This window comes from Sinocyclocheilus grahami, unplaced genomic scaffold (genome assembly GCF_001515645.1).
Source record: "Sinocyclocheilus grahami isolate Dianchi unplaced genomic scaffold, SAMN03320097.WGS_v1.1 scaffold1290.1, whole genome shotgun sequence".
In the NCBI taxonomy this organism is placed as follows: domain Eukaryota; kingdom Metazoa; phylum Chordata; class Actinopteri; order Cypriniformes; family Cyprinidae; genus Sinocyclocheilus; species Sinocyclocheilus grahami.
In genome coordinates, this window is record NW_015506469.1 from 263,792 (window position 1) to 286,840 (window position 23,049).

The window sequence follows — 23,049 nt, forward strand, 5'->3', positions numbered from 1 at the left end:
AATTAATTGATGACTGCTTTCATACCTCAGTAAAGAGCAGAGCAGTACAGTTCTATTTATACAGCAGGCGTTTGCCAAAAATATGGTTGAGAGTCCTGAAAAATTGTGGTCGTCACTCCCTTAAATAAACAAAAACGCACACATGATTAGCCTGGATCGCCTTCAACCCTGAAAACCAAAACATACTGGAGCTGCACAAAGTATAATTTGTCATTTTATTCAAAATAGCAAATTAAGATATTCTCTGTCTTCAAACATGCAGTTCTTAGTTTTAATCAAATTCCCAAATAATTATTTGTAGGTTGATTTGTGACTGTATGTAATTGACTGTATGTAGTGCCATGACTATTTAATAACTCATGCTGTACATACACATAGCTTAGCTTTTCACTGCCAAATTTTAGATCCTCTCCTTATGTACAAAGCATTGTCACGTCACAACAAACTCTGTGTGAAGTGAAGCAGTCCAGTGAATTGTTTTATTTCACCTCTAGAGGGGGGTTTTCCACTGGGTACAGTACCTGGTGCTTTTTTTAGTACCACCTCGGTTGGGGTTCCAAGCGTACCGTACCGTTACCAAAACGTGACGTGTAAACTCTGCTGATCACAGATTGGCCGGAGAGAATCGTCACTACCTGCGTCACTGAACTTGCGACACAAACACAAAAGACCCGCTAGATTTAAATCAGCACAGCCAGCGAAGGATCGAACGCAACTGTTTTGAACGAGCGCACCTTTTGTTAACAACCAAAAAGTGTCTGTTCCCCCTGTTGAGAAAGTACAGACGTTCCTCTCGTTGATAGCAGAGGAGCGGATCCAGCGAGAGCTTGATGGGGCGACGCCGAATGAAAACGTTTTTTAGGAGTCGTAGCAGTAGAGGCGGCGCAACTATAACGACGTGAATAATCCCGCCCATTCTAAAGCGATACTGAACTGCAGTGGAAACACAAACCGAGCCGTGCCGTACCGTACTGAGCCGTACCGAGCCGAGTCGTACCACGCAGTGGAAAAGCGCCAAAAGACAGTCACTGGCTTCATTCCTGAATGATTCAGTCATTCGAATGAATCAACTGAATGAATGATTCAGTGATAAAATCAGTGACTTGCCGCCACCTGCTTGCGGATTTAGTTAAATTTTTTAGCTTATTTCAGTTATCTGAATCATATTTCTGTATTAAAAATTGTATATTTAAAACATTAATCTCCACATGAATTGATGAATTAATTGCAGTCATGCCACCTCTGAGCCTCATTAAACGTCTGAAAATGTACCTACAAGCCACTTTTGTGTTCTTCTGTGCCACCTCTGTAGTACAAATTAATTTATTAATACTAATTTCATATGATTGGTAACTTATTTAACCTCTAGTGTAAAGGCACCCTAAAAGTAATATTTCAGAATTTTATCATGAGGTGTCTAACCTGCACTTTACTGCCATCTCAGGGTCTGTGGGGAACTCTCACAGTTCTACCCAGATGAACTCTTACACTGATAGTGGGTATCAGGATGCTGTCAGCTACTACAGCGGTCAGCCACAGGGCGAATGTCAGCAGAGACTGCAAAACTCGTTACCTGCTTCAGGAGGAAGCTCCACGCTGCAGAGGGGCTCCAGGGCAGAGGGCCAGGCAGCAGGATACCACCGAACACCTGAGCTTCAGGTAGATCTCACTTCATAATAGCTAAATGTCTTGGAAAAACATGTGTGGGTCATGTTTCACCCCAAAATAAAAAGTACAATAAGAAAATGATGCATGTCTCCTGAAGCATTTATTATTATTATTATTATTATTATTTTTAATATTTGTTCATTTTTCATGACAGTTATGCACATCTACCCCTACATCCTAACTTCTCACTACCATGATGTGTCTTAGTTTTTTGTGTGTATGATTCGTATTATTCTCAGTTGTGATACTCGATTCGATTTTTTATTACTGTAATATTGTATTATAAAAACCAGACATTACCATAATGTATAAATACTTCAAATATTACATTAATTGTTTTGCTTTACCGTAGGGCTGGGCGATATATTGAATATTAGAGATAATATCGCAAAAAATTATTTTAATTTGAAAATAAAAATAATTTTGACGACGATGTAAAATTTGAAAATATTGTGAATATTGAATATTTCAAATTCAAGCATACTTTCCCAAAAGAACGCACCGAACGTCCAAAAAAGGAAACATGTTATTGCGGATTGTTCTAAACGCCTCTACTACACGAGCTTTCATGAGTGCGGTTGCCAGATATCAAGAGTTCAAATCCCCGAATCAGAGCTTCGCTGTTACAAGCATACATTTACATTTTTGGAGTTTAGCGTTTATCTAAATGAAAGTCACTCAACCAGTCCTTGTTCTGTCATGAGATCTCGACTGTATTGTTTGCGGTTGTAATCGCTGAATAAATGCACTCACTCAACCACTGTTGTTTGAATAGAGAAACATAGGCTATGGTAATTTGGAATTACTATTAGGAATTTCACTGTTATAATAATTTTAATTTGTTTTACCAGTTTTCGTTATATAGACAGAGTGCATAAGTCTTTGGTATTAATTAATTAATTAATTTATATATATATATATATATAGCTTTCAGAATTTTATATATATATATATATATATATATATATATACATATGTGTTCCAGCAACTAGCTTTCCAGTGCCAGTGGGAACATAGTTTCATGCCACAGAGCTTCTCTTAAACCAGAGACAGTTGACAGACATGTGTTCTTAGCTAAAAACTAAGTTTAATTAGTTTAATTATTTCCCCCAGTTGCATAGTGTAAATTGTGTATTGCATGCACCAAAAAAGTTGACAATGCACATTCTGTACTTGTTTTGCGCTACTTCAATTACATATACATGTGTTCATTTAATATAAAGCAGTAAGTGATCACTTGGTCTAGATTTTTTTCAATTGCTTAAATTTGCACTAAACATTTTGTATTTACTTTGTAACAATAACTTCTATCTAAATTGTTTTTGTTTGTTTTTTTTAATGGGGGCAAAAGAAATTCATGTTTTTTTTATTATTTAAAAGCAAATGCAAACATATCGAGAGATATATATCGTAAAAATTGACAATATTAAGATATCATTTTTTTTTAATATATCGCTCAGCCCTACTTTACCGTGATGAGAATTTTGGGGACAAATGTGCTTTATTTGACATTTTAAAATAATTATATACAAAAAAAAAAAAATTTCTTTTTGGTTTTGCTTTTTGTTTGAATGGACTGAGATATGAGTTTGATTAAAGTAAAAAAATATATATATTAAAGGGGTCATAAATTTCCTTGATCTTCTGACATATAAGTGGTCACATACAAAAAACATACAATAAGCTTTAGAATTTAATTATTAGTCTAAAATCATCTTTTTTTTAAAAACCAGTCTGTCAAAATGAAGCGTTTTGCACTTTTTCCACTTTATTACCTAACCCTCTGGTGATCTTTGGTCAATTTTGACAGAAAGAAAATTACATTGTTTTTTACTTAATCGAAATAGTCACTTGCTATGTGACTGTAATTCTGCCTTCCTGGCTACAGTTCAATAGAAGAAGACACGCTTATGAGATGTACAAAGACGAAGCAGTAGAGTGTGGGAAAGCTTTACAAAACTACAAACAAAAAATGCTGTCATGTGGACAGGCCACAGTATACTCACGGCAAAGTTATTTTCAGTAGGAGTAAAAAGCAGCTGGATATATGCAAGCAGCAGTTTACTGTTATTGAACATGCAGATGCTGCTGAGAGCGGCGTTTAGATGAATGTGTAGATATGTGCTGTGCACTTTCCTCTCAGTAGCAAAGTAAACACATTAAAAATTAAAACCAGTCTGTCAAAATGAAGCGTTTTGCACTTTTTCCACTTTATTACCTAACCCTCTGGTGATCTTTGGTCAATTTTGACAATTTTTGAATTTTTACTTCATCGAAATAGTCACTTGCTATGTGACTGTAATACTGCCTTCCTGGCTACAGTTCAATAGAAGAAGACACGCTTATGAGATGTACAAAGACGAAGCAGTAGAGTGTGGGAAAGCTTTACAAAACTACAAACAAAAAATGCTGTCATGTGGACAGGCCACAGTATACTCACGGCAAAGTTATTTTCAGTAGGAGTAAAAAGCAGCTGGATATATGCAAGCAGCAGTTTACTGTTATTGAACATGCAGATGCTGCTGAGAGCGGCGTTTAGATGAATGTGTAGATATGTGCTGTGCACTTTCCTCTCAGTAGCAAAGTAAACACATTAAAAATTACTGTGTGGGAAAACAGCAGTTAAGAAAGCATCTGATCAGAGCGATGTGGATGTTTGCACAAGCTCTGTAATCGGGAAGTCATGTCATGTTTATTTATATAACACACTGTAACAAAGTTCCTAGATCGGGAAGGAGGCGGGGGGAACCGGCAAACATTTAAACATAACTTTAATAATCAAATAAACAAACAGAAAACAAAAGTAAAAGCGGCAGCCCCTCACAGACGACCGTCGCATAAAACATAACAAAACAACAACAACATAAATAGTCCAGGCCTGGTCCTCTCTTGCCTTCACTGTCGTCACTCCTCCTTTTATCCTTCCGGAGCTCCTCCGTGGGACTCGAGACTAGGGTTGTGTACCGAAAAGCTTTGCACTTTGCAGACCGCGCAGACGCAGCGCGAGCAGACTCAAACAGAAATAGAGGACACAAGCTGTGTGTTTATCGATATATTGTTCTAATATCTGTATCTGTGCAGTTCTTTGTCATAAATACAGTTTACAAAAGGTCGCGAGGGAGCAATCAGTTTACCATCTACAGTAACGGTTTCGCTGCGTTCACCCCTCATCACACCACAGCTGTTTCCTCCAGCGAAAATCTAGCCCTTATATGAACGTATAGGCTACTTTATAAAACGATCATGTTGGTATTTTCATTTGAAATTTTAATATTTATTATAAAACATATTACAGTGCATGTGGCATACCATACAGTCATTCACAGAACTGATTAAAGACAGTGACAGACAGCATTGTCAATTCACTCATTTTGAAACATTTAGAAACAAACAAGTAGAAACATTATGTGTGGTTATTAGTGGTGTATTAAATAATGTTTTGTATTAAATAATGACCCAGATCGTGAAATACATTTATTAGCCTTAGAGTAAGGGAAGCACAACTGTGGAAATGAGAGCATCCGAGGAGCATGTGAATGCTATGTATATTTATTTTAAATATTTTTAATGTTCTTTAATGTTATCCATGTTTAGTTTTTTTTGTTTGTTATTTTTGTGGCTCTTTTTTTTTTTTTTTTTTTTAGAAGTATCGGTTTAGGCACCGGTACCGTTTTAAAAGTATTGATTTGGCACTGGTATCGTAAAAAACCCAATCGATACCCAAGCCTAGTCGAGACCGGTTAGTGGCTCAGGTGTTGCTCATTTACTCCACCGGCCTCGCTCCGTTTCCACAACTCTCTGCCTCGCCCCACTCGTCACACACACTTTATGCAAATGGCTGCTTTAAAGCAAGCAGTATTACTGTATTAAACATGAAAAACTTGATTTTCTGCTATAAAGCAGATTTATGTATATGAATATGTATATATTTTAACAAACTGCAAAAGCTGCAAAATAATTGATTAAAGCATATTGATTAATCATTGTAATAATTGTTAGATTAATCGATTATCAAAATAATCTCCAATACCTCCCAATAATCAAAAATCTCCCATAGGTATAGAAACTTTTCTTTCTTCAGAAAGAAAGTGAGCCTGGAGTGCAACACTTTCAGACGCAATGGTGATAAGGCCATTAAGCATTGCTTGAGCGTGAATGTCCAGGCATGGCACACACCTGTCATGAGTACCTCCTCTCATGATGAGTCTGCTACATGGATCAACACATTTTCAGAAACCTATTGTGTCCGCTTCAGAGAAGTAGTAACTGATCTAAAATAGACAGCTGAGAACACGAGAAACACTTTCCGATGGGCAAACAGATAAATCGGTTCCTGAAGGAAGAAACCGAGAGATAGCATGAGCACACCGAGACACATGTGACAAAGCACCATTGGCCAATGAATTGCTGTAATGGTATCAGGGCTTCAGCCAGTCATCACACGTGTTTCCCATAGCGTCAGCGACACAGTGTAGAAGTGAACCTATGAAAGGGAACTTTGATGACATCAGTGCTCACGTGGCTTGAACAAAAATGCAAAATTGGCATTTGATTTGAAATTTTAAAAAAAGTTTCAATTACACCAGCAAAACTTGGTTTTAATTCCAGTCAGCTAAACTAATTTACATTAGACCAGTAACAGGACAGGAAAGTAAATCTGTTGAGTCAGATCAAGTATAAACAGTTTTGTTTTTTGTTTTTTTTATATAGAGTTATATGCACTTTTTACTTTTCTGAGAAGATTAATGTTATATCAGCAGATCTTTTTTTTTTATTTGAACATCATGGCAGCTTAATCATAACTGTCTATGTTGAGATGCAGTTAAGGATGTTTGCGTCCTCTTGTAGGTGTCGGGAATGATGGATGGGGCTAAACCAGGTCGTGCTATGCGACGAGTTGTTTCAATGCCCGCTCGTGCTCAGTCGCTGTATGGAAGCAACATCTCTCCGTCTCGAGGGTCCCTTCGGGCCATTGGAAGCTCCTATGGGTTGCCTTTCACAAGCACCTCCCTCTCTGGAGTCCCACAGAAGAGCTCTCCTGCCGCCCTGCGTAGAATGGGCTCCTCCCGCTCGAGCGGTGCCAGCCGCACCACGTCACCCTATTGTGGAGGTGTAGGCTCTGTGAGAGAAGACAAGCAGGCCGGATCGGGGTCACCAGTCAGGCCAGGGATGACCGCAGTACCACAGCATTATGGGTCGATGATGTCGAGAACGTTTCTGCATGACGTATCTAATCCATACATTACACACAGCTATGAGGTCTACGAGCAGATAGACCCACGACCAGACAGCTTAACAGGTAAGAAAACAGGAAGTGCTTTGTTCTCCTATTCCTTTATTACTCCTATAGTCAACCCTCGAGTGTGAATGATCATACATTTTCTAGGAAAAAACAAGTAACTATCTTTCCTGGCCATGTGGCTAACATTTTAGGAACACAATTTTAAGAGTCCCTGTTTACATATACTGTATGCCTATTTTGCTCCTGATCAGGCCTTTGAAGTTGTGGCTATTGTTAGTGATCATAAATTTTGTTAGTGATCATAAATCGTCATGAAGACTTTATCTTCATGACGTATCACAGTGATATGATTATGCTGATTGGATTGGGGCTGGTAAAACTTCTTGGCAGGATGTTCTTAGTACATCTTTTGCATACTTTATGTTTGAGACCCGAGTGCTTCATCTTCATCTGCAAGAATGAGAGTCCTCCCTCCAGTTTACATATTAAGTTTGTTCCAAAAATACACATTTCTTGATAGTTTTTTATTTTGTCAAGTAGGGCTGGGCGATATGACGATATTATCATATATCGACGATGTCTCGTAAGTATTGCGATGTCGATGTCAACAGTCAGGTAACAGACGATTATCGACATTATTGGGGAAAAATTATAAAATGACAAATGATAAACCTAGTAAGCTGCAAAAAAATGTTACATAGTCACCATACAGGTCTTTTTGCATGCAAGAATTAAAATGGAATCGAAATTGGAATCGAAAAGCTATTCCAATTTCGATAAATCAGATCAGATACATAAGGTCAGGAATCAAATTACTTGTTATAAAATTACATTTCGAATCTGCTTCTCGATTTCTGTATGCACATTTATTGTGATTTCAAAAGATTCAACTGCAAGAAGAGAAATAGATACTGTAGTTGTTATGATGAACTTAAAATTGGGTTCTATTATTTTTCCTCAACAGTTCTCACAAAACTAAATTAATTTCAAACACAAATTTGATAAGAACAGAGTGGAAATTATTAGCAACACCAAAGCTAATGTTTTCTGTTAGTTTAAAGCACAAACTAAGAAAAGTAAAACCAAACTTTGTGGCAATAATTAAGACCGCACTGAACATGGTGTGTGTTTATGGTGCATGTCGGCAATGTTGTCTCGGCAGGGGTGGGGCGTGGTGAAGGTGGGGCTTAGGTAGACGATATTATCGGATATTGCGATATTTTTAAAGGCGATTATCAATAAGATATTTTTGACATATTGCCCAGCCCTATTGTCAAGGTGAAATTCCTTAGTTTGTGCTACTGTAAGTGTTGTGTGACCAATATAATGTGGTGCCTTTTTAGATTTTAGATTAGTCATGTGTGTCCATCAAGACACTCTGCCTGCACTGGCGGTGTCGAGTGCTCTGTTGTTACTCCATTACAACAGCAGACAAAATTAAAATGTTACCTTTGCTGAAATATCCACAATAAGAGAGTAAAGTTTATCTGTTGATAAGATGGACGTGAAAGTTGTGTATGTTGCTATAGCAGTTTAGTTATAACAGCTGAGTTTTTGTTTTGCTTAGAAAAAGAAATGTAGTCCGCCAGACGGCCATTTAAAACCAGGACTTTTTCATTTTTTCTTATGTCAATTTGATTAAATACAGTGGAGAAAAATGCCCTGGGTTAAAGGGATGGGGATCAAAAATAAAAATGTTGTCATTTATTCATCCTCATGTCATTCCAAAATGTCTTATGATATAAAATATATTTGCGAATCCCCCCCCTGTGAAATGATGACAGAATTTTCTTTCCTTTGTATCCTTTACAGGAACCAGACTTTAATAAGTGAGTGGTGGTCTCTCTGTAACTATTTGTTTGTATTGTTTTGTCATCATCAGGTGTGCGAACATCTTACTCTAGTCAACACAGTCAGATAGGTGCTGATCTGAGGTCAGCCACTTCCCCTGACCGCCATATTGGGCCTATTTATGAGGGCCGGACCTTGCAGGGACCCCTTTACCACAGCCTCAGCCAAACAGCTTCAGACCTGAAGCACAGCCCACAGAGTGCGCTCTACAGATCATCCTTTGGTACGCACCTACTGAAACTTGTGAAATAATTTAAATTTTTTTTTCATTTAAATTGTATTAAAATAAATTATTTAAAAAACAATTGTGTATAACATGTAATGGAAGTAATTTTATATATTATTATATATATAATGTTTATTTAAAATGTTGCAAATAGTCCATACTGTAGTCCACTTCATCACTTAAATTTGCTTAAAATTGTAGTTCATTTTACAGAAAGTATTCCAATTATGAAAGTATCTACTGGTACTCCCAAAATGGCACATTTTGTGAAAGCATTAGTTCTCAACCCGCACTTCCATACACGGTACACTTTGTTTCTCACTTTAATCATTGATGATTTATACTGAGTATCTCATTAGTATAGACCTCAAAACCTGAAATAGGTTTCTCAAACCATAGATGTCTCATAGCCCACTTTTTTCCTGTGATACTTCAACACCATACACCATATTGGACCAGGCAAGACTTCCCTGTCTCCACTTACTTAGAATCTCGATAGTTAGACTTACAAAATTATTCAAGTTGTGAAAAAAAGCAAACCCAGAGCAAAAAAAAGATATAAAAATCAAACCCTTTAGCGCCACCAACAGCTCCAAGTTACACTCATGTTTATGCTAATAACTTTTGGGGGGAAAAAAAAAACCTTGGCTGGAGACTATTCGATTGCGTTGAGACAAGAAACAATGATTTCTCAGGCTTAAGGGTCGAACCATAAGGTTTGCAGCTTTCAAATGTTACATAGTTTATGAAGATAATTTGAAGAATATGTTCTTCAAAAGCAGTTGGTCAAGGATTATTGGGCTACAAAATTAACATTTATTTTGTAAAGACGGCAACAGACACTGTTTGATAGAGACTGATTTATAGAGCTTGATTTTGATTCAGCCTGGAACGTCTCTTTAAGCCAAAGAATCCAAGGTTTAAAACTAAAATTAAAGCTCCGGTTACACTTTATTTTAAGGTGTTACAGTGTAGTTATACATTTAAGTACTGAGTAATATTAATTAACTACATGTACTTACTAATGGGTTCGGATTACTTAGGGATAGGATTAGGGTAACTTGCATGTAATTATGTATATGTATTATGTATAATTAATTGTTATTATAATAGTAAGTACATGTAACATGTGTTACAAGGACACCTTAAAATAAAGTGTTACCAAAGCTTCTAATTAAGGTGTGCTGTGGTTGCTGTGTTTCAGGTATGAGTAACCTGCAGCGGAGCTCCAGTCAGCGCAGTAACATGATGTACCAAAGAAATAACTATGCTTTAAACTCCATATACACAGAAGCATACCAATCTACCCCTTACTGGTCCCCTGATCCCAGCTACTCACGCCAGCCCATGGATGATGATGCCACACGCTCCCCTTCGGTAGAAAGCATGCAGAAGGACCCAAGGTAGATGACAGTACTGATGTTAATTAGTAGAACTAGTTTTACACAGTTCTGGATCAACACTTGCTGCTTTCACATTAACACCCCCTGTTACTGCTGTGTGTGTGTGTGTGTGTGTGTTTGTGTTATAATCAGTAAGCTGGCTTCATGTGAATGTTGTCATTGTGTTAATGTGTGTTTTTGTAGGGAGTTTGCATGGCGTGACCCTGACCTGCCGGAGGTCATCCGCATGCTACAGCATCAGTTTCCATCTGTGCAGGCTAATGCAGCAGCATACCTGCAACACCTGTGCTACAGAGACAACCACGTCAAGACCGAGGTAAACAATGTTCCATTTTCTATGAGACATGAGGTATATGGAGGGACGATTCTGCCCATTTTAAATAAATTAAGAAATGGTTAAATGGTTTGTGACTATTACAGTTTTTTCTGAATTGCTAAAACGCATTACTCGAAACCATTACTCATTTTCTCAAAACCTTAAACACAAATCCAAACCTTCAAACTAAATTCACAGAGCCCCGGACTCTTTGGGCAAAATCAAACACTCGCTTCAAAACCATTTCACCTGTACAAACAAAGCTTTCAAATCATACACACATTAGTCAATAGTATACACACCCGACCAGGCTACAATAGTCCAAATATAAGTACTTTATTATAAGTGTACCGTAGTGATTCGGAATAAGACAAAAACGCGGTTTGGAAGATGAATTCATGATGTACTCGCTCATTATACACATTTTGAACACCGAAAAAGTTACATAGTGCTGCTCTAATTAGTTGCTTATTAACAAGCATATAACTAGCATATTGGCTTTTTATTAGTACTTATAAAGTACATATTAATGCCTTATTCTGCTCATATTTTAGATCCTTTAATCCACCCCGTACCTCAACTTAACAACTACCTTACTAACTATTAATAAGCAGCAAATTAGGAGTTTGTTCAGGGAAATCTCTTAATAGTGTTCCCTATTCTAAAGTGTTGCCAAAAAAAGGTTAATTGTATATAATAAACATTTTCCAATTAAACACACACACACACACACAAACAAACAAAAGAAATCAAACTTAAGTGAATATGTGGAAAAACATGTTACTCTCAAAAAGGGAAAAAATTAATGAATACATAAATAAATACATAGTTTTTCTCAATTGCTAACACACTATAACTGATTAATTTGGCCCAATTTTCCAAACAATTCATTCAGTTCTCAAAACAGACACACATTTCATTCCAATTTGCTTAAACTTTTCTGCAAGCTCTACACAAAAATGCCCTCATTATTTTAGATCCTTTAATCCACCCCGTACCTCAACTTAACAACTACCTTACTAACTATTAATAAGCAGCAAATTAGGAGTTTGTTCAGGGAAATCTCTTAATAGTGTTCCCTATTCTAAAGTGTTGCCAAAAAAAGGTTAATTGTATATAATAAACATTTTCCAATTAAACACACACACACACACAAACAAACAAAAGAAATCAAACTTAAGTGAATATGTGGAAAAACATGTTACTCTCAAAAAGGGAAAAAATTAATTAATACATAAATAAATACATAGTTTTTCTCAATTGCTAACACACTATAACTGATTAATTTGGCCCAATTTTCCAAACAATTCATTCAGTTCTCAAAACAGACACACATTTCATTCCAATTTGCTTAAACTTTTCTGCAAGCTCTACACAAAAATGCCCTCATTTTGCACAGGTTTGACCGTGTTCTCATTCAGAAAACACAAATACACAATGTAATTAACTCAAGTATCACAAAAGGAACTCAAATAGCACACATTTATCTATTTGTAAACATTAAGTACCAAAACTGATGACGCAGTCAGAATCTCGGGGTAATAGAAATAGGGTCACAGGTGATTATGTGCTTTGAATAATGAATCCTAGTGGTGGGAGACAAAAAGAAAGAGGAGGGGAAAAGGAAGGGAAAAGAAAAATGAAGGCGACGGGGTCAAAGGACATTTGTTCCTGATGAAATAATACAAGCACTATAGTTGACCATGTTCTTGTGCATGGAATGAGCATGGGGAAGCTGGCCTAAGGCTCATCTACAGGGTCTCTATTCTACTCACACTTACAATATAACTCCAGGACACAGTAGCAGTACTGTAGATGAGAGAACTTTCACTGTTCTATGTACAGTAAATACTGTAGCACATGTTGTACACCCCAAACTCGTAACTGTTTAATTCAGGAGTGACATTTACCCTGGATGTTCATTGATGTAACGTAGGTGATCGCCTTCCTCCCCCACCACCGGAGCATGATGCCACAACCTATGATAAACGACTGTCTAGGGGAGCTAGAGAAAGTCTTTTGTCAGAAGACTAAGAGGCTGTCGTAGTATGGCAGAGGATGCTGTGTTTATTTATTTATTTTTTACTTTACAGTAATTGACAGTATACAGCAGTGGTTCTCAAACCTGTCCTGAAGTACCCCCAGCCCTGCACATTTTGTATGTCTCCCTCATCTATCACACTTGATTCAACTCATCAGCTCATTAGTGGAGACTGCAAGACCTGAAGTGGGTGTGTCCGATATATGGCGACATACAAAATGTGCAGTGCTGGGTGTACTTCATGGAGAGGTTTGAGAACCACTGGTATACAGTATTGTTCATATTCAATTCTTTGTTATTTGAACTCTTTTGAACTATTCAAAATATTTTCTAGTGCTTTTCACCTACTGTAAGATCACTTTACAGTAGTGTAATGATAATGATCTTTTCTTAGAGCTTATTGCTGAATTTCACTATATCTCCACCCCTCTATTTATGTTACATACTGTAGTAGACTACAATAGCATACTGTAATTATTCCTGATTCCCAAAAGGTTTTTATAACAGTGTTTTGAATTGATCTCACTGTTGTTCTCTAGGCAGTGAGATAGTCTTAGGTAGAGTGAGTCTGCGTATTTGACAGGTTTATGTGTCATCTGAGGCCAAAGGTTAGATTCTGTTTTTGACTAAAATATTTGTTTTTAACCTGGAAGTCTGAAGTTTGTACAAGTTTGTGTACCCTCTGGCGTGGCGGATCCAGCCTCGACCAGAAAGCATGTCTATGTCACCACAGGCCAGTTCTTCCACCCTAATGTGGTAGTCAAATATATACACAAAAATATATTGAAATGACCAAAATGCAGAGTAAAAAAAAATATATTATCTGAAAGTCCTGATTATGGTGGCCACAGAGAATCTGCTCAAATTAGTTTGAACTCTTTGTCCTGCTGCCCTCATTGTCATTCCATGCACAAGAACATGCTCTATCACAGTAGCTCTAATCTGAAATGACTGTTCTTGGTCTTGCTCTTCCTCGTCCTCATCTTCCTCCACCTCGTATACACACTCTTCCATACCTCTCAGATTGATGGATGCACCCATGCCATCTGTGCACTTTGAACTAACTAATATTTTGTGCATCTGATCATATATTTAGAAACAAGTGTGAAAAATGTTGAATCATTGTGTGTAAATGATGACAGCTGTGTTGCAGTTGTGCTTAACTTTTGCTTTCTTGTGTTTAGGGTTTTGCATCACTAGTTCATCACAGTGCAAATTGTGTTTTAGTGAGTAAGAATGTGTTTAGAGTTTTGCCAAAAATTCTATGCATGAGATTTTCAAACAGTGTCTTACTACCTGAACTTGTTTAAGGTTTTGCAGAAACCAAAAGAATTTGGTTCAGAGAGTGGGGTTTAGTGTCTTAGCAAATGTGAAAAACTGTATTTTGCTCAAAAAATATATATACAAGTTAACCAAGATTATTTATCAAGACTACTGTCAATTTATTTATTTATTTATTTTATTGTTTGATTTAGTTGAAGCAAACAGTGCAAATGACTGCTTGAAAGAAAACAGACTGGCCTTAGATCTTTTTTTCAGCTTGTCAGTGCTTTCTCTGTAATGTAGAGAAAGTAGGGGTGTAACGGTACATGTATTAGTTTCGAACAGTCACGGTTAGGTTCATGCAGTCAGATCACGAGTAAAGTCAGTCATTGGCGATCAGTCCAGAAGGATGCGCGTGGTAATGCAACGCTAACCGCCACAACAGAAAGAGCAGAAGGAAAGATGATCTTCACACCAGAGGCCCGTTTCAGAAAGGAGGTTAAGTGAAAAGCCTGAGGGTAACTCTGGGTTTTCCATTTCAGAATGGAAGGTTTGTCAAACCCAAGAAAGCAGGGTAAGTCAAGCCCGTTTCTGAAAGAAAGGTAACTTATACTCAGAGTGGGGTTGGGCGATGTCTACCAAATTGGCATCAGACGATGTCTACAGTGAAACATCGTGATGTCTGCCAGCCATCGGCGATGGACGATGGCATCATCTATCGGCCCAAACCTAACTCAGAGTCAGTTACCATGGTAACTTACTCTGTGAACCTAACCTGGTCGGGAGCAGGTTTTCTTCATTAAACCCAGAGTTCCTTTCAGTCTCCTCCTCCTTTTTAAAGCGTAAGAGATGTTTAAATACCTCATTCATTCATTCATTCACACGGCAAAAATGCTTTCCTTACTGAGTATTTTGGAATCTAAATTAAGTGGATCTTACTTAAAACAAGAAAAATTATATTAATGAAAATGGAAACAAGATTATTTTTCTTATCCCATTGGCAGATAATTAGCAAAATAAGAAAAATACACTTTAAAGATTAAATACCCATGTCATTTTTCTTATGTAGAAAATGCATCTTGATTTAAGAATCTTTAGATATGTTCATTGGAAACAACAAGACAAAAATACTAAGTAAGAAAAGCATTTTCTGCAGTGCAGGTATGTTCATTCAGTGCACATATTTTCATCATGCAGACACTGTGAAAGTGACAAAAGCGGCATGTCCTCTTATACTGAATCCTGTAGATGAGGAGGCTGCATTCGTTCATAGGGAGTTACATTTACATAGGGAGAGGATTTATTTATTTATTTTTTGCCATATCTGCATGCATATTTATTTGAGCGGTAGCATTTTTAAATGGTAGTTTTCTATATAACATCAGGGATGCAGAGTACATTAGTAAAACCGCTGTATGCAGAGCGGTAAGAAAAGTGTGTCTCGCTCTCACACTCTTTCTTATAATATTTGTGTAGTTTTCTGAGCACAAACCCATCGAAAATTAAGCTGATTACTGTATGGAATGGAAGGATGCCAGATGGAAGGGTAGTTAGAGATATTTTAGATATGTTCATTGGAAACAACAAGACAAAAATACTAAGTAAGAAAAGCATTTTCTGCAGTGCAGGTATGTTCATTCAGTGCACATATTTTCATCATGCAGACACTGTGAAAGTGACAAAAGCGGCATGTCCTCTTATACTGAATCCTGTAGATGAGGAGGCTGCATTCGTTCATAGGGAGTTACATTTACATAGGGAGAGGATTTATTTATTTATTTTTTGCCATATCTGCATGCATATTTATTTGAGCGGTAGCATTTTTAAATGGTAGTTTTCTATATAACATCAGGGATGCAGAGTACATTAGTAAAACCGCTGTATGCAGAGCGGTAAGAAAAGTGTGTCTCGCTCTCACACTCTTTCTTATAATATTTGTGTAGTTTTCTGAGCACAAACCCATCGAAAATTAAGCTGATTACTGTATGGAATGGAAGGATGCCAGATGGAAGGGTAGTTAGAGATATATGCCTTAACCACCACCACAGCGCTTAAATTTATTTGGTCATCTTTATTTCCTACAGTACAAATAGACTACAAAAGCAACAGTTATTCTTTTTCCTGTTGGATTTTAATATTCTTCCAATACTTGGTTTTGTGGCCATCTCCTCTTCATCTGTTCTTCATTATTTTGCGAGTCGTCTTGTGGTTAGAAGTCAAGTTAGAAGGCTGAGAAGAAGTCAAATGTTAATTTCATTACTCTAATTAAGAAATGCAACAGTTTGGATTAGAGAACATTTCATTATGTGAAAAAAACATTAAACTATGTGGAAAAAGCTGCTGCGCACTGAAATAGACACAATGATATTTATTTAATATGTCAAATGTTTGTAAAGTCATGTAACCTACACTCATTTATGCTTAGAGCATTACCTTTTTTCTTTTGCCTGAGGGATACCATGAAAATTTATATTAGTTCAATAACTTACCGTTCTGCCAGTTTTTACCTTTGATATCATAAGAGTGATTAAGAATTGCGAACTTCTTTTTGTCGGGTGCTGTTGCCATGGTGAATCATAATATCGGAGCTCCATTGATCATGTCTTTTCATAGTCGTGGTGCACGCGCTAAACTCGGAGTCAACCTACTGTAATTAACTAAATCAACTTACTCAATTCAGCTGTTCTGAACCCAAAAACTCAAGAGTTTCCCATCACAGGGTAAGTCAACTCAGAGTTCAAGTTTCAACTCAGAGTTGGTTGAGCCCCCTTATTGAAATGGGCCCCAGATGGCATACAAGAGCTCGAAGAACCACCTGCTTGTTTAAAATCAGCAGTTTTGGGTTCTATAACTCAATCCGAACCGTGACTTCTGTGTACCATTACACCCCAAAGAGAAAAGCATGTGCGCATGGTTGCCAGGTTGGGAAGATTAAGTAAACCACTGGAAATGTGTGTTGATTTTAAAAGAAAAGTTTCCTTTATTTGTATAGTGCTTTATATAAGATTGTCAAAGCAGCTTTACAGCCTTAAACAGGAAAATAGTGTTACAATAATGCAAACAAAAATTCAATTCTGCTGTAAAGCAGCTCTAAAAAGAGGGCAGTAGTAATCAGTCAATTGTTTCAGGTGCAGACGATGCTTAATAGATGGAGGGAAGCAGAAATCATCTTTGACGCAGGATTTATTGTATAAAGTGCTACAGAAATAAAGGTGACTTGACTTGACATGCTTAATCAAAATAATAATCGCCACCCAATAAAGTGGTAGGGCGGTAATGAGAAAAATCAGAGCAAAATTAGGGTGCAAAAATAACCGTGTAGAGAGTCCAGTATTGTTATTGATATTGCACATTACTTGTACATGTTTTGAACATTCTAATAATGATAGGCTAGAAACAATTCATAAATCTATTAGTGTAGGTTCTGCCACTTATCAACAGGCAGAAAAGTAAAAAGTGCTTAGCAAGGTGACAGTGGTCTTTCATGATGCACTTCGTCTTCCAGAGAGAGCATGTAGTATAAGTGTCCTTTAATGCTGGTAATTCTATTATGGAGTTTTTGTCATTAATGTTATGTTTACAGTGAGCTTGCATACAACTGGTTATATCAAGATGACAAGAAACCTGTAATTAGTGTGGGCAGTGAAATGGATCGCAATACAAAACAGTGGCAGATAAAAGGAAATGTTTGGGAAACGTGTTTAAAAAAATTGCATTTCTGCTTTGTCACAAGTAGGAACAGAAATGACATACCTCGCCGTTAATGCAGATTAATTGAGCAACCCCTAAACAAAATGAAAATCTCTTGTGTTTTGAAGGTGTGTCGTCTGGGTGGAATAAAACACCTGGTGGATTTGTTGGATCATAAGGTTCTGGAGGTGCAGCGGCACGCATGCGGAGCCCTGAGGAACCTCGTTTATGGCAGAGCTACAGACGACAACAAGATTGCCGTGAGAAACGCAGGTGGAGTTCCTGCACTGCTTCGCCTGCTGAGAACAACAGTGGACACTGAAGTACGAGAGCTTGTCACAGGTCAGCCAGTCTGTTGATACATACGTGTATATGTGTATAGCTTGTACAGTATGCATTCTATCAATACACACACATTTCCCTGAATGTATCTGTAGAAAATGCATAACATGTTCAGTCTTTTAAAATATAAAATTACACATACTGTTGCTGTTTTTTTTTAATGAAATGATACTTTAAATATGAAACTAAATCCGCAAGTTGGTGGTGGCAAGTCACCACAGATCACAGTCTTAAAGTTTCAAATGTCATGTGGCACGAGTCGTTTATTCAGCAGATTTGTTCAAATGGCTGGTTCATTCAGGAATGAAGCAAAGGACTGTCTTTATGACTAATGATGGATTGTAGCTTGAAAGAAGACTGGTTAAGGACACAGGCGCTAAACCATTTATGGTCTTATTTATGTAGCAATACTTAAGTAGCAATATTTTGTAATCAATACAGAACTTAATAGGTAGCCAGTGTAGATTGTAAAATTGGGGTAATGTGATCATGTTTTCTTGATCTGGTAAGAACTCTTATCAGCTTATTTTTTGACTACCTGTAGCTTGTTTATTGAAGATTCAGGACAACCACCTAGTGGTGCATTAACAATAATGCAGTCTAGAGGTCATGAATGCATGAATTGGCTTCTCTGCATCAGAAACGGGTAACATGTTCCGTATCTTGGTGATGTTTCTAAGGTGGAAGAAGACTGTTTTTGTAACGTGAAATATGATTTTCAAAAGACAAGTTGCAGACTATTAAAAGACCCAAGTTTTTGACTGTCGAGGAAGAAGTAACAGTACATGCTCTTGATGCAAATTGTATTGTAAGAGATTCTGTGTACAGGTTTTTGGTCCAATAAGTAATATCTCTGTCAGCAACTCCAGGATGAGCTTGGAAGAACCTAACAATCCTGGATCATGTCAAATAGCGATGAAGGGACCCCCGGTCCACCACCATGTCACAACCTTGGTCCACTTTGTCTACATGGACCTGGCCCTCCATCCCTCCCCCCCCCCTATACTGCCTCCACTCCACCACCCTCCTAGACTCTTGTTTTTATTTTTTGTTATTTAGAGTGGATGTTTCTTTAAGGTGTTGAGAGTCGGTGATTAATCAGTGTTTGTTTTGAGTTTTGTCCATGTTTGTCTTTTTTCCTTAGTTCCTATGTTATCATTGGGTTACTGGTCATGTATTTCTCATGTATTATATATATATATATATATATATAGCCGTCATGTTCCCATTGTATCTGGTCTAGCTTTGTTCAGTGTAACCCACTGATTGGTGAGTCTTTGTTTAGATCATTTCCAAGTCCATGTTTGTGCTCATGTTTATGTTCATGTTTATTTTCTAGTCATGCTATATCAGTTCTACATTTTAAGTTTGCTTCACATAAATAAACTGCACATGGGTTCAGTCAGCATGCCGGCAGTGGTTATATGTTTACAGCTATGCTATGCATATCCATTCTCTGAAAGATGCTGGGCAACAACAGACCCCCTATGGCCAGCTAAGACCATAATGCATGCCTAAATGTCTAGTTGGCCTCTGGTCTCTCTAAATGAGCCTGATATATTCCCAGATTTTTTTTTTCTAACAGAGATTTTGCTCCTTGCCAATCACCATTTGCCTTGCTCAGTTGGGATCTTTAATGTTCAGACAATTACAGGACAGATTTCAGTATGTAATGACGCTTTTCCACTGCGTGGTACAACTCTGCTCAGCACGGCTCGGTTTGCGTTTCCACTGCAGTTCAGTACCGTTTTAGAGTGGGCGCAGTGTTGCCAAACACCTCCCTCAGAAAATCTCTAGAACCACCCTCAAAAGTCTCCATTTTTCACAAAAAGTCGCCAAATATGAAAACAAAGTAAATACAGGTAAATTTGGTAAAGGTAAAGGAAAGTAAATCTATATATATACTTTAAAAATGATGACAGTATAAAAAATATAACAAAAGAGTATAACAAAAAATTCTGAAGTGAAATTAGGAAATGCTTGTGATCTGCAAGCACATCAAACATGATGAAAAGACACATAATGTTGGGAATTTGTTTTATGTGTCACCAAAGTGCATCCCTGTCCTGCTCAAATACAACAGATAAGAGATATTATGATTCTCCAAAAACAAAAACTTTATTCATAAACTTATTTCAGTCAACACACTCTATTACTACAAAGTAAGTGTCTCTCTCTCTCAGTATCTGGTTGACATGACTGTGCATGAATTGTGGTATAACTTTTGTGTCTGTGGTTAAGATGTTCATTTTTTCTCTGGGATCTTGATAATGAAATTGTGGTGTGGCAGGCGTGGCGTACTGGTGTGTTCACTGCGCAGACTCGTTAGGTGCATTCGACTTGAAGCACGACTACAGACGCGATCAACGAGAGTAGCGGAGGGTCATTTCTGGACATTTCAGCTCCCATTCGTGACGCTCATGTGGTGTTTGCATACTCTATCACAGATGTAGTGAATTAAATGCAATATTTGTCAAATACACAGACGTTTCAGAAACGTTTTCATGAGCAACAGAAACACTTTTTATATACTGCTTAATACAGCGCCATCTGTTCAAGAATAAAGTTCAACGTAAATATATACCATTTAAATACTAATAAAGTGGGGGTATATATGCTTTCATGATAAACGTGACTTAATATAACATTGCGACTACAGTAAAAAAGCTTTTACTGTTCTAAAAACACAGATTTATGAGCAGTATTGGATTTGAAGATGTTAGAAACACAGGTCATTGTTGTCATGTGGTGAATTTGGCCAATCGTGAAACAGCTGTGTCGTCATCAGCGCTCCTGCAGTCGCTCTGAAAAAACTGCGCCAGCTGAGTCAGCCGGCTGCTCTCGAAACGATATCACGGTACTTCGATGCCACACGCGACAGTGACGTGGCGTCGGTGCCGGTTCAAGTCGGACTAAATTTCTATTCTAACCGGCATGCACTGCTTCAAGTCAGGCGCCGATCGGTCTGCGCAGTGCTGCATGAAGTCGAATGCACCTGGTGGCATGATTGAGAGCAGACGTGAGAGGTCATGGGCCTACGGCAGGGTGTGGCCAAGTAAAAAATAAAAAATCTCCAAAAAAATCGCTAGTTTTATTTAAATATAGCTAAAATAGCTCCTTGTCGCAAAAAAAAAATAGTCGAAGCTACAATGAGAAAGTAGCTAAATTTGGCAACAAAATCCCCAAATTGGCAACAGTGGGCGGGATTATTCACATGTCGTTGTAGTTGTGCCGCGACTCCTAAAAAAAACTTTCATTCCGCGTCGCCCAATCAAGCTCTCGCTGGATCCGCTCCTCTGCTATCAACGAGAGGAATGTCTGTACTTCCTCAACAGACAACGGAACAGACACTTTTTGGTTGTTAAAAAAAGATGCGCTCGTTCAAAAGAGTTGTGTTCGATCCTTGGCGGGATTATTCACATGTCGTTGTAGTTGTGCCGCGACTCCTAAAAAAAAACTTTCATTCCGCGTCGCCCAATCAAGCTCTCGCTGGATCCGCTCCTCTGCTATCAACGAGAGGAATGTCTGTACTTCCTCAACAGACAACGGAACAGACACTTTTTGGTTGTTAAAAAAAGATGCGCTCGTTCAAAAGAGTTGTGTTCGATCCTTCGCTGGCTGTGCTGATTTCAATCTAGCGGTTCTGTTGCGTTTGAGTCAAGTTCAGTGACGCAGGTAGTGACGATTCTCTCTGGCCAATCGGTGATCAGCAGAGTTTACACGTCACGTTTTGGTAATGGTACCGTGCCGTACCGTACCATGCAGTGGAAAAGCGCCATAAATGTTCCTGATTAAATTGGTACAGAAAGACAGTGAATGTTGTTTTTTTTACACAAAGACCTGTTGTCAATTTTGTGACACAGATTTAATGACCACAGTAATTACAATTTATAGCGAGGCAGATCATTGATAGACAGGTTTGCGTGCGATTGTCCTGGAACATCATGCATGTGAACTACTTTCTGTGTGTAGGTGTGTTGTGGAATCTGTCTTCGTGTGATGCAGTGAAGATGACAATCATCCGTGATGCCTTAAGCAGCGTGACCAACACTGTGATCATCCCTCACTCGGGCTGGAGCAGCACTGAATTTCACGATGAGCACAAACTCAAGCTGCACTCCTCTGTCGTGTTCCGCAACACCACCGGCTGTCTCAGGTAACAGCAGCACATCACAGCACCACTTCATGGACAAGAAGTACAGTATGGAGTTCACAAAGCATTATTTATAAATGTGTAACTTAATTCACATTCACTAAATGATTGGTTTATCTGAACTGATGAAGAGGATGTAAAAAAAAAAACATACAAAATACAAAAATACAGTATTATAAATGACCTTTTTTGTTCATTTTATTATCAATAAAAAATGTTTAGATCTGATGAGATCTAGAAGAAAGTCAGCATATTGGATTGGAGGCCCCTTTTCCTATTCTATATGCATGATAGCATATCAGTATGAAAGCATCACAAAAGTAGTCCATACAAGTTATTTACTATATTCCAAGCATGTCTGAAGCTAGAAAATGTATTTAAAAAAAATTTAAGTAATTACATTACAAAAGTAGCTGGACCCTTTCCTGTGACACTTACAATTGAGCTCATGAGCATTTTCATTTATCTGAATCATCTTCAAGATGGCTGGAGTTAACCTGTGACAGATTACATTTGTTGGACTTGATTTGGAAAGGCACACACACCTGTCTATTATATTGTCTGGCAGAATAACCCTGTGGATCATGCCAGCTGGGGGTTGTAAACCCTCACCCTCACTGATTAATCAAACTGTAACCAATCAAATCTGTAACATCAAAAGTAGGGCCCAAACAAAACTCCCTAGCGCCTCTGATGGGTCTAAAGCTGGTTCTTAGTCCTGGTCCTCCCCGCTCTGCACATTTTGTATGTTTCTCTTGCCACCTCAGAGTAGGGATGTCAGTGATGACCGATTAATTGTCGATTAGAGATATAATCGGTTAAAGCTGTCGATGGTCGATTAAGCATTTTAATTT

The 23,049-nt window shown here is 37.8% G+C and overlaps 1 protein-coding gene across 7 annotated transcripts in view; it reads left to right on the forward strand.

The window, feature by feature from the left end:
• The window catches only part of LOC107568897 (plakophilin-4-like), a 113,865-nt gene that overhangs the window by 73,406 nt on the left and 17,410 nt on the right, over positions 1–23,049 (forward strand). For 6 of the 7 annotated variants that reach the window (XM_016254889.1, XM_016254892.1, XM_016254891.1 and 3 more), the window contains 7 exons: positions 1,445–1,659; positions 6,517–6,967; positions 8,793–8,984; positions 10,192–10,390; positions 10,574–10,706; positions 17,829–18,042; positions 22,015–22,198. In XM_016254889.1, the coding sequence (XP_016110375.1) occupies positions 1,445–1,659; positions 6,517–6,967; positions 8,793–8,984; positions 10,192–10,390; positions 10,574–10,706; positions 17,829–18,042; positions 22,015–22,198 (1,588 nt within the window). The remainder of the gene's footprint in view (positions 1–1,444; positions 1,660–6,516; positions 6,968–8,792; positions 8,985–10,191; positions 10,391–10,573; positions 10,707–17,828; positions 18,043–22,014; positions 22,199–23,049) is intronic. The other variant, XM_016254893.1, reaches the window with a different exon arrangement.